This window comes from Macrosteles quadrilineatus, unplaced genomic scaffold (genome assembly GCF_028750875.1).
Source record: "Macrosteles quadrilineatus isolate MER2022 unplaced genomic scaffold, UCM_ALF_1.0 Scaffold_8__2_contigs__length_117827958, whole genome shotgun sequence".
Taxonomy (NCBI): domain Eukaryota; kingdom Metazoa; phylum Arthropoda; class Insecta; order Hemiptera; family Cicadellidae; genus Macrosteles; species Macrosteles quadrilineatus.
Window position 1 is genome coordinate 46629691 of NW_026542601.1, and position 12196 is coordinate 46641886.

Below are 12196 nucleotides of genomic sequence, written 5' to 3' on the forward strand. Positions count from 1 at the left end.
TTTGTCTTATCTAATATTCCATTCTATTACATTATTATCATTTTGACAGCTTAAAAATATGATGACCAACAAACAACTCCCCGCATAGACTATTGGTGCGACTACATAGGCTATATACATATATATGGAAGTAATTGTACAAGCACTACTGTATTTGTACGATGAAGGGATTGCATAACAACTTGATGATGGTTTATGTCAATTTGCAGAACATAAACTAGCTGTTACCTACGGGCTTCACTCCGTTTGACTCCATAAGTATTAATAAGTGTGACTTTTAGTTTTCTCAAAAGTTCATGGGTACTTTGGGATTTATATATGTATTATTATTTACAGTATCCAGTAAATAAACAGTTGAATGTTATTTGATTAAAGACAAAAGTATTACACAACACTCAGTTGATCAAGCATGTTTACAAAACGATGTATCAAACGTGTATGGAGTATGTTGTGTACCTTACTGATAGAGTAACCATGAGCCCAGTAGGCCTACCCTTGACTATTGTGGGGCTAGAATCCACGTTTCGTATTCTAACATTACTCCATGAGATTTAAAAGTACATGTATAGCTAATTGCATAATCAGTTATTGAGTTCAATTGTCCAAACACTTGAAATGTCATAACACCTTTGGTAAGAATCTGGATTTTGTTAATTTTACAATAGTTTTTTATTTGACAAACTTTTATTAAATTTAAAAATGGAATATTCTTATTAGTTATGTCAACAACCAATAATTATTTTAGTACTATCTCATAGCTTTATATTTCAGTAGGCGAAGCCATAAATAAATAAATTGACTACATAAAGCAAATATGTAATACATGTTCCACCATGTTATCTGTAGTCAATGAGGTTTCAGGTGCGCTTCACTTCTATGAATACAGAATGAATGATCGTCTGACTCTGGTGATAGTATTCAGATCTCTTGCCGTGTATTCACTGTAATTTGTATGTCATGGACTCATATACAAGCTTGTTACTGTGAACAAACTATCTCTATACATAATGTTTAAATGATATAGGCCAACAGAAATGTGAGTCATTAAGTTAAAAGGTGTACAGCAAAAGCTGACTATTGTTTTTAATTTTTCCCTCATATGAAGTTTAGAGAAAGAATTGATTTCGTTAAGATTTCAAAGTTCAAGTTCTGGGTACAATTGTCCGTTTCAGGTCTCTTTGAACCTAATCTTTTTCGAAGTTGTCTGTGTGTGAATGTGTACAAAGCTACTGTCTACACCATCGATGTATACAGGTTAATACAGGAAACCATTATCTTATTCAACCTGGAGAAGGTATGCAGCATTCTACATGCGAGTTTAAATTCATCAGTAAAGGCTTTAATGTGCCAAACAGTTGAATTGAAATTTAACTATTTCAAGTAAATCATCAATAGGAAATCCAAAGCTATCCCAGGTTTTTGAAATGGTATACGCTGCTGTTGGTGTAACGGCTTCAATGGAGCAAATGTCTCCATTGCCAACTATTGCCGACTTAGGGCTTCCCTTAGTTGAATATGTTAAGATACATTTCATTGGAATCGAAGTGTATTATGGACCTCTCCGCACGCAGATCCATGCATAACAGATGACTCAGTTCAGTATTGTCATCTCAATTCCGTGATTGGATATTATACATGTACTGTTGTGGAGATGTTAAAGTATATTAATACAAAGAATGTTCAACATTTTATGAAAAGTCTTATTTACTTTCTTTTTGACTTTCTCTTCCCAAACATAGTATACTGCATAAAGAAAGTATTGTTTTCGTCTAAAATTCGTTTTTGAGTTTACGTAAAAAAATACGTTTCGGCGGTTCTCGAAGTGATGTATCTGTATGTGTATTTTTTTTAAATTTGGTATGTGGGTTCTAGTTAATGGGATCTTCAGCTGTTGTTTTAATTTTTACCTAACCCGCCATGTTAAACTTCCCTATCCCAAGCGTGATGTATACAACTTCCTTACTTCTCGAGTGATGTAAAGTTGAAAAAAACTCACTCGGTGATGTAATGAAACCCATTTAAATAACATTGAATGGATAACATAAAAAATATACCTCTATGGATCCAACGACGTTCAACGCTAGAAATCAGCTGTGTGTTTGAATTTTATTGTTATGCTTTGAAGAATTTTCCTAACCTAGCTTTTGTTTGTAAATGAACGTTACTGTTAGAAGATGAGTGAAATTGATAATGAAGCATATTGCTCGTAACCTCCTGAATATTGTTGGGTCAGGTAAAATCTTGTACGTTACACGTTACGCAAGAGCGTGTTTACATCACTTCGGTGAATTATGCAACTCGCCTTCGCTCGTTGCACAACATTCACCTGCGTGATGTAAAAACGCTCTTACTACACTTGTAATGTAAATAGCTATTACCGTATTCCTTTATTTTTAAAGGTAATTTTTCCATACAAACCCACAAAATGACGGAAAATTGGATTTTTACAAAAACGGGTCAAGCTATTTTGATTGAAATTTAGTATATTATAACCTTTTAAGCTCGAAACAAAATAGCACAACCCTCCAATACTTTAAAAATTCATAAAAAATAATTGCTACGGTGATTTCCCCCATAAAATATCATAGTTACTCCCACCTAGGCTTTGGCCTACCCATTGTAAGGGTTGTTGACAAGGTAAAGGGAGAAAGTATGTGTCGGATTGCTGATACCATTTGTTTCAATATTGTTTGGTGAATGCACTCAACACATCTTATCACAGTTCTTAAAAAAAAATTAAATATTAGAAAAATCCTCAAACTTGCTAGACAATCAATAAAAGGTTAAATTACCTATGTCCGCCGGTCGATCCTGTAGAATCTTATTGCAGGATATGCATTTCGGCGACGTTAAATCGCCATCATCAGTCCTTAATATAAGAGCTTGATCTTCCCCATTAGGTGCGTCTTAAAGTTTTGAAAATACGTACACGAATTTTACACATGACGAAACACATAAATACATTGTAGGCTTACTTTTTACTTTTACTGCGGACATAAAATAAACGCGCGTCGGTCGTGTGTCGAGTCTCGACTTGAGTCAGATTTTACTTGCATAGTTGACCTTTGTCCTGTCTCTGTCCTTTGTAGCTACAGGTGGCGTTTCATTCAACTTTAACAATGCTTCGAATAATATGTTGGATTGTAGTGTACTTTTATCATTCAGAAGGTTGTGGGGGGTGGTTTTTGAGGCTTTGTAAATTTCATATTGCTCTAATGATGTCATTAATCGACTTTTTCTACAAACGTGTAAAGGTTTTAAATTCTCATTCAAGCTGGAATAACTGTGATTACTATTGACTAGGTGCTCGGCAAAATTGGATTGTTGTGTTAGACTATTTTTGGGAAGGTGTTCTTTAAATCTCTTAATAAATGGTCTGCCAGTCTGTCCAATATATAACTTATTACAGTCATTGCATGTTATCTTGTACACTCCCAACTTTTCACTCAGGTTTTTATCGCTTTGTTGGGCTTGGTTTGAGGAGATTTTGGACATTTTTGCCAAAATCATACGCCCACAGCAACAGATACAACCATCCACGAAACCTCCCACCACCCTATAGCTCATAAATTGGCAGCTTACAATAGCTTTGTTTATATATTGCTATCAGTACCACTTAGCCCCGTAAACTTCGAGAACGAGAGAAATATCATCAAATATATAGCTGTCAAAAATGGGTTTAATCCTAACATAATCGACACATTAATTAGCAAACATCGAAAGAAAATTTTTACAGAGACTGCAGATCCAAGGCCTAAAATAAAAACAGAATTTGTCTCAGTTGAATATGGAGAAAAGATCCCCCACACCCTAAAAAGTGAAATCGAAAAACATGGCAAAACTGTAGCATTTAGAACATCCAATAACGTCCAAAATCTCCTCAAACCTAAAGCCCAACAAAGCGACAAAAACCTGAGTGAAAAGTCGGGAGTGTACAAGATAACATGCAATGACTGTAATAATTTCTATATTGGACAGACTGGCAGACCATTAATTTATTAAGAGATTTAAAGAACACCTTCCCAAAAATAGTTTAACACAACAATCCAATTTTGCCGAGCACCTAGTCAATAGTGATCACAGTTATTACAGCTTGAATGAGAATTTAAAACCTTTACACGTTTGTAGAAAAAGTCGATATATGACATCATTAGAGCAATATGAAATTTGCAAAGCCTCAAAAACCATCCCCCACAACCTTCTGAATGATAAAAGTACACTACAATCCAACATATTATTCGAAGCATTGTTAAAGTTGAATGAAACGCCACCTGTAGCTACAAAGGACAGAGACAGGACAAAGGTAAACTCTGCAAGTTAAGTCTGACTCCAGTCGAGACTCGACACACGACCGACGCGCGTTTATTTTATGTCCGCAGTAAAAGTAAAAAGTAGGCCTACCATGTATTTATGTGTTTCGTCATGTGTAAAATTCGTGTACGTGTTTTCAAAACTTTAAGACGCACCTAATGGGGAAGATCAAGCTCTTATATTAAGGACTGATGATGGCGATTTAACGTCGCCGAAATGCATATCCTGCAATAAGATTCTACAGGATCGACCGGCGGACACAGGTAATTTAACCTTTTATTGGTTGTCAACCGATCCGGAACAACAACAAACAACATAAAATGAAGTTGCTAGACAACATAATTCTACCAATAAGCTAAGCTTTTCTAATAAAAAAAGGTTGATTTTGTAAAGTGGTGTGTTTGTTGTTTTTAAGTTTGAAAGAATACTGTGATGAATATCGAATGTATAGTTGTTACAACAGTAAGCCTAACATCTAGAACATCAGGATTTATTAATGAACATATTATTATCATTTGCATTATATTGTCTGCATTACAGTTGGATTGTTTTTGACCACTATCTTTTGCCCTAGGGATCAGTAAGTCGGTTAGTTTAAGGCCTTCATTTCCTACCAACCTTCGCTCCAGTAAAGTCCATGAAATTCAACATTGACAACCTTAGATTGGAAACCTGCAACAACAAACATTGTAAATATTGCATCATCCCTCTGGGGTTCAACATGGATAACATAGGTTAATAATTTAAATGAATTTGTGTGCATACAGTATAAGATACTGTGGTTCTTCACTACCTTGTCCAATGTGAACTTGTAGATGTGGCTTGTTCTTGATTTAAATCAGTTTATACAAACTTAAACCCTCTTCAACAGGGCCCATTTATTAAAGCGGCCCTGAGCCTTCCACAACATTAAGCGTGGTGGCATTCCATGGGCGCAAGCTGCAATCCACCTACTTGAAATCATCCAGCCAGCCGCTTGGGTTCGATACACCAAGCATGCCATTGTAGCCTGGGGTTCTTGGTCGCCCTCCTGACATCACAGCTACAGGCTGAGGCTCATACGCCTCTCATCCTAGTAGGCTGGTATGGGGCCAGCCTGGCCGTCGTTGCCATCTAGGTCTTACGTGACCTCTTTTCGTAGCTACTACAGTCATGACTTGCACTCCCAATTAATTGGTAGCCGCTGTCGTTTCACACGCAGATCCCTGTTGGTGCTGTCGTCTGACCCCCGTCACTGCCCCTTCCACTGCATAAGCCGTATTGGAGGTTCACACGCATTAATTAATTATTGCTCCACCAATGAACTACAGTATCACGATTGCTCGGCACTAAGAAACGAACCGCAATGAGTTTTATGAGAACTCCGACAGCGAGTTTGAGTTCAAGTTGTCGGTTTATATTACTCACACCGCAATACCGTCTTTGGTACGGATTTTCAGCCTAAGGATCTTCGTGTTTATCAAGTGTAGAAAATATCATCCAAGTCCTAAGACCCATAGCTAAGCCCTAGCTTTCGAACGCATGTGCTGGTGACCCAAAACGATATAAAACTCTATTAAGATTTATTTCACAAAAATACAGTATAAATAACTCACATTCTACACTTGGTTTTTACCAAACGTAGCAGTTTAGCATGCCTATGTTTTAACCGGCGATGGTTGAAACATATGCTAGACTTCTAACCTCTAACCTCAGCTAGGGGTTTGCTTATAGTTACGCCAGGCTATTGCAAGACTAGCTTACCCCCTCAAACAGGCACGTTAAAACCTACCAAGACTAGATTAACAGATTTGCATAGGTACTTTAAACATAAAAATTTCTGAAACGAAATTCTCTAAAACCTTCGAAGTTTTACAGTATTACTCATAACTGTGGTACAAAGTCTTCACACAGTAGATCCGTACATTAGATTTACGTGAAATATACTTCTGTACAACATATATTCAGAAAGTTAAATTTACCTAAGTAATTATCGTTACTTTCACTAGTCGTACCACTCGTGTTTATTTTTAACACAATGTCTACACCTTTACGTAGTTTCATTACAACTTAACCGTAATTTGCTGCATAAATTCTTACCAGCTTCCACTCCAGCTCATTGCTCATCAACTCCTCGTCAAATATGAAGACTGTCTTCTCCTGTGCGGTTTTCATTTCTTCAGTTATTTTCTGTTTTTGGTTTAGTCTGACTAGGCTGTACGAACGGTCGTTATATTTGGTATGTAAATACACCACTTTCACGACTAAATCGCATGCAAATCTATTAACACTGAAGAGGTATCCATTTGGCCCCTTTACGATTGTCTCAAATGCTGACTTTCCCTCTTCCCAATTTACCTCATAACATTCCATACTGTAATCATTATTCTCAATGTTAACATGCTTCGAAAACAGTTTTCCTTCAGACAAATCCCGGTTTTCTGTAAAATAGTAACACAGTTATGGTATTTGGTGGGATCATATTGGTTTGACATAAGACTGACTTTTAGTGACTTTCCTATAGGGAATAATATATAATTGTAGGTCTCATGGTGAGACTAAGACCTGGGTTTTAATTTTTCGTTTTGATGTCCCAGAAGCCAAAAACGCTATCCTTTCAATTGCATATGAATATATATGCTTTATTGTTGGGGGAGGTTATAGAGAAAAATAGTTTTTTTACGATTTTTAACCATAAAACATAAACTTTGGAATTGCATTCCAAAATATTTTGTTGCGCGTACAAAAAAATAATTTGGTAAACTGAAGCATTGTTGTAGAACAATAAATTAATGATCCTACAAAACTATAAATTAGAAAATCCTATGTTAGCCTTCTCTCATAGGAAATAAAAAATCTGTTATAGTTTGATTGTTTAGGTTGTTTTGTTTATTTGATATCATATATATACATATATGCCGTCATCACTGTACGCGATTCACTTACTTGTGATATCACAGACGAAATGAAATTCAGGAATGAAAAAATATAGGGTTTAATTTAAAACACAAAAATGAGGTTGTGTTCTTTACCAATTCAAACAACAAACTAAACATGTTTACATTATTCATAAAACAACTAAAACACATGCAAATAGCTTATGAAAACAAAACAGACTTAAGCAATAAGTAAAACCAGTCTCTCAGCAAAAAGTGATTTTAAATATATATTGAAGTTTTAACCAATGACTTATAATAGTCATATAACGGCACATATTAAAACGTGACAGGGTTTTTTTTATTTCACGATTCTGAATCAACCACTAGACGGATTTTTAAGGTTTTTGTGTTAAAATAAAGATAATTTTGAGTACTAGGGAATGTTGAAGCCAACATTTTAGTTTAGGGTTTCAGTTTTTTAGAAAATAAGTTTACATTTTTAAAAAGTCTAGCAGCCGACGCCAACATTATAGTTTGGCTTTTTGTACTGTATAAAACTATTTGCTTAACGTAACAGCTGTAAACATGTTTGTGACACAAATTCAGCATTTGGATAGAAATGAAAGACATACGTAGGATTGACTTATTTATACTATGTGTAATGCTTTAATAATACGTTCATTTATTCGGTAAGGGGATGACAGATTATTCTAAAATACATCGTAAATATTTTATAATCTAATATTTTTTTTAGAGCAGTCTTTAAACTCTTGGGTTTGTTTTAGTGCAATATAATTTGTTTGAACTAACAGCTGGATGGATATAAAAATATTCTATGGAACTAGGAGGTTATTTAATTTAGTCATTGATTATAGGAAATAAGTAAGATTAGTAGGGATTAGGTAGACAGTAGAGATAAGGAAACCCTTTGCCGTATACAAATCGAGGCTCTGCCCACGACTCTTCAAAGAAAAGCCTATGCAAATTATTTTCGAGATTTATTCTGAGATAAACAAATGGATGACAGAGTTATACGATTTTATCATTGACCTAGGATACTGCAAGTAGGCCTATAATAACTATCCTTTTGTCAAATCCAAAACGTTGGCGTGTGTTTATGTGTGGCTACGTTTGGGTGCGCTGATGTACGCATAATGTCGATTTTATTTTTTAACTAATTATCTTATAGTTTGGATAAAGAAATGTGGGAAATGTACATAGATTCAATGAGGGTGGGTAATTATCACAGATATTAAAACGGATAATAGTATGGATAGTAAACATAGAAAAATTACGTCACTAGCTTACTTGCGTGTGTACTTTTTTCAAATTCCTCTACAAAATATGACAAGAGATTTTTTTTCAAATGAATGTTATTTCAACTGAACATCTCTTTCAAAACAAACTATCTGCTACTTTTTTTTAATTTTCTTCGTTTACTAATTTAATTATCAATAATTAATGCAGTGAAATCGATGCAAAGGATAGGTATGGATGATTTATTTAATAATGTCACAATATGTTGGCATACCAAATCTTTGGTTGGTAATTCAAATGTCAACAGTTGTAGTAGGTCACTAGAAAACTCTCCAACAAGCTGCAGGTTGTCAGTAGATACTGAATTGGATTCATTTCATACCATAATATCCCAGTAGTGTATAGTTCAGAAACTTGGGCACTGACCAAAGAACCGAAAAACCCTATTGCTGGGTTTGAGAAATAGAGTGAAGATAAAATATACGGGCTATTTATAATAATGGAGGTTTAGATACGAATGAACAGAGAGCTAAGAGGAATATTTAAATACCTAGATATGCGTGGAGGAGAGAAGATACATAAAATTTTAAAATCTTACCAATGAGTACCACAAATTAGATGACCCCTTGGAGGACCAAGCAATGAAAGACTTCTCCAGACTGGGATCAAACATTAGCACAGGCAAGGGATAGAAGATAATGGGAGGCCAAAATCCTCTTAAGGTTTCAGTGTCCATAGGTAAAATAAGGTAGGCCTACAGTTAGTGATAATATGCAATTAAAGGTGGTATGTAGCTGTACTTTAAACCAGTGTGTGTGAATCGACCGCAAATCTCACTTCAAGGTTATTAAATCGACACAATTGTAGTTTTTACTGTAAAATTATCGGATTTAAATGCATATCGTATATGCCTATAATCAGACGAAAGAATTAGATGGTCACGTCGTATTAACAAGACATTTCCTATATTAAGTCTGCCAGAATTTTTCTTTATGCGTGTAAACTAGCAGTTCCAATTGACTACTTGATTCCCGTACGTAGGACGGGCTAACAGCTAGTTAAGATAATAACTTTTCAATGAAAACATACTTTAGTATTACCTTTACTGTGGTGGTAAACCTAACCTCATTAAAATTTATTTGATTTAAAAAGGAAAAATCTTACATTTATAGGTGAATATTCTAAAAAATATATAATCAAGTAAACATAAATTTTCGTTGTACAAGAAGAAATTTAGAATACTTAAGAAAATACTTTACGTCAGACTGCAGCAAAAACAGCGGTTTTTAATCCATGCGTTTCGGGTCTAAAGTAGCATTTTTAGCCTCTAGGGAGTAAAACGTGTTTTTAGCCCCTAGAGAGTAAAAGTCAGCTGTTGTCAACTCAGTGATAAATTTTGATTGTTAACAACCACATACCGAAAGTATATATGGATTGTTTAATTGATTTTAGCGTGTTGTTGTATTGTTGTATTGTAAATAGTTCGACATGTTGATAGTATACACTAACACAATTGTAATCGACACGTATGAATCGCTTACAAAACAACTGCTCGTTTCAATAGCGAATTAAATTGAAAACAAGTTAGTAGTTTCGAGAGGTTATCTTTAAATAACAACTGTTGTAGTTTTGTAACATAGTTTGTTCGAATAATTGTGCGATATGACAAAACATACAGTTCATCACATGGGAAAAAAGTGTCTTTCCAAACCTCATTTCCCGACTTCCGCTTCGCCTCGATCGTTAAACTTGAGGTCGGGTCGAAAAGAGTCACTTTACGCCCTAGTGATAAAAATAGTTACACTATTAAATCGAGTATCTCAATTCATATATCTTATAATACGGTAAATAAAGATCAGTATTTATAGTACGTGCTTGCAAAACTTACCAGTTTTGGGGTCCGAGGACACGTCTATTCCATTCTGTAAAACAATTAATTTATTAAGTTAAGAAAATTGTATAATCACGTCCGTATTTTTTATAAGAAATGATTCTCGCTTATCAAACAAACATTCAACATATGTCCGTTATTGCGACAACTCGAGCAAGAATGATCCGATTATGATAAAATGTAGTACAAACGTGAACACCTACGTTTATTCGAACGGGTTTGCGATTGGACAGGGCCTTTTGGGTTTTATGGGGGAAAATTGGTTTTCCCCATTTTTGTCTCTAAAAACATACAATTTCACAATTTATTTCCAAACCATTTTGTAGAACTTAAAAAGAAATAATTTTGTATATTGAAACGTTGTTGTATGCCTAACGGTTACGGAGATAATTTAAAAATCCCCAAGATATTCTTATCGAGAATAACCAAACTGTTGTAGTTTGCTTGTTTATGGATATATTTTAATCAAATTTAGAAGTTCTGTTTATTTCTTACTAAGCTATCAACATATCAATAAAAATTACACCTTTAAAACCTTCTTTGTAGCAGCAAACTCATTAACAATCAATGTCATTTATATAAGAAATGAATATGACAATTTTAATGGAATACTCTTATTTTAGTAAAAGTCCAGAATGGTAAATGGAAATTCGCTTAGTCTGCAGGTTTCCTGCGGCTGGGGTATTTTTTTCATCAGATTGAGTGGTTTTGAACTGAACCCGGGTCGACTTTCAATGAATTCTCCTTATAAAAAACCTGACCTTAAAACAGGACTGGGTTCAAAGAATTTTTATTAATCTAATATCCTCTAAGGTCAACTTTACTGTTGAAAAGGTCACAAATAAAATTGTATGTTTCATTCAGTAAAAAAAAAAAATTACTGATGAATTACTACAGTACAGGCTGGGATACTTAAAGCTGGTTTAGATTAGATTCAAATCCATACGGTGCCCACCAATCTGTGTGTGTCAAAAGGTGATGGATAACTGTAAAAATAATTAAAGTACAGATTTTTATTTTTTTGTAAAAAAAAAGAAAACAATTTTCCGCCGTAAACCAGATCAGAGTAACCATAAATAAACCGCTGACCTTTTTCAGAATACCCTCCAAAGAGTAGGCGATGAGTTTATTCACTAATACAGGTGTTATGTTGGATACCTTCTGATGTATGAAAACAAAAGCGTAATGTTTTGTCGAGAAAAGGAGTAAACATTATTTGCTTGCTATAATGGACAATTATAGCCTAATGGACAAGTTATTTATAAATAAAAAACTTACCTGCCACTTCATCTCCCCGCCATAATAGGCAGATTTGGTGTCTACCATGCTAATAATCTCTTTACTTTGACACTCAACACAAACGTCATAACGGCACCAATTTTCCGTTTGAGTAAATTTTTCGTCTTGAGTTATAAAAGTGAAATATGTTTTCCCACCATTTTTCTGAACATAAGTATACATCCTTTTTGTTTTCTCAGACAGATTGTATTCATTGAACGTTTCGGGTGACGAGCAGTCAATAGAGGTTATCGAAACAACGTGCGTCCCATCCACTTTTTGTACACGTGTAGTAAATTTACCATCAGCAATCTTAAAGCAAGTCATCAAGAACGTGCTTTCATTCTCCTTACTATAATTTATTAGTGAGTTGTGTTTTCTTACACCATCTCTGACTTGGTCATCCAAATGTATGTTTTTTTCTGTAAACAATACAAGTATTTAATAGCAGGATTTGGATATGCATGAGTGTATGTACATATTCGAACAAGGAGTTTTTTTTATTTTAAGTACCATATAATCTATACTATTATATAAAAATTTAATGGTGTCTGTCTGTGTGTTTATTGCTAATAGGCGCATAAACTACTGAATCGACTGG

At 34.6% G+C, this 12196-nt stretch overlaps 1 protein-coding gene across 2 annotated transcripts in view; it reads right to left on the reverse strand.

Annotated features, from left to right (window-relative positions):
* Positions 1-4816: 4816 nt before the first annotated feature.
* Positions 4817-12196, reverse strand: part of LOC129000855 (uncharacterized) — a 253328-nt gene continuing 245948 nt past the window's right edge. For both annotated transcript variants that reach the window (XM_054427905.1, XM_054427904.1), the window contains 4 exons: positions 11596-12017; positions 10315-10348; positions 6391-6731; positions 4817-4983 (listed from right to left, as the gene is read on the reverse strand). In XM_054427905.1, coding sequence (XP_054283880.1) covers positions 4915-4983; positions 6391-6731; positions 10315-10348; positions 11596-12017 — 866 coding nt within the window. In that variant the 3' untranslated portion in view covers positions 4817-4914. The remainder of the gene's footprint in view (positions 4984-6390; positions 6732-10314; positions 10349-11595; positions 12018-12196) is intronic.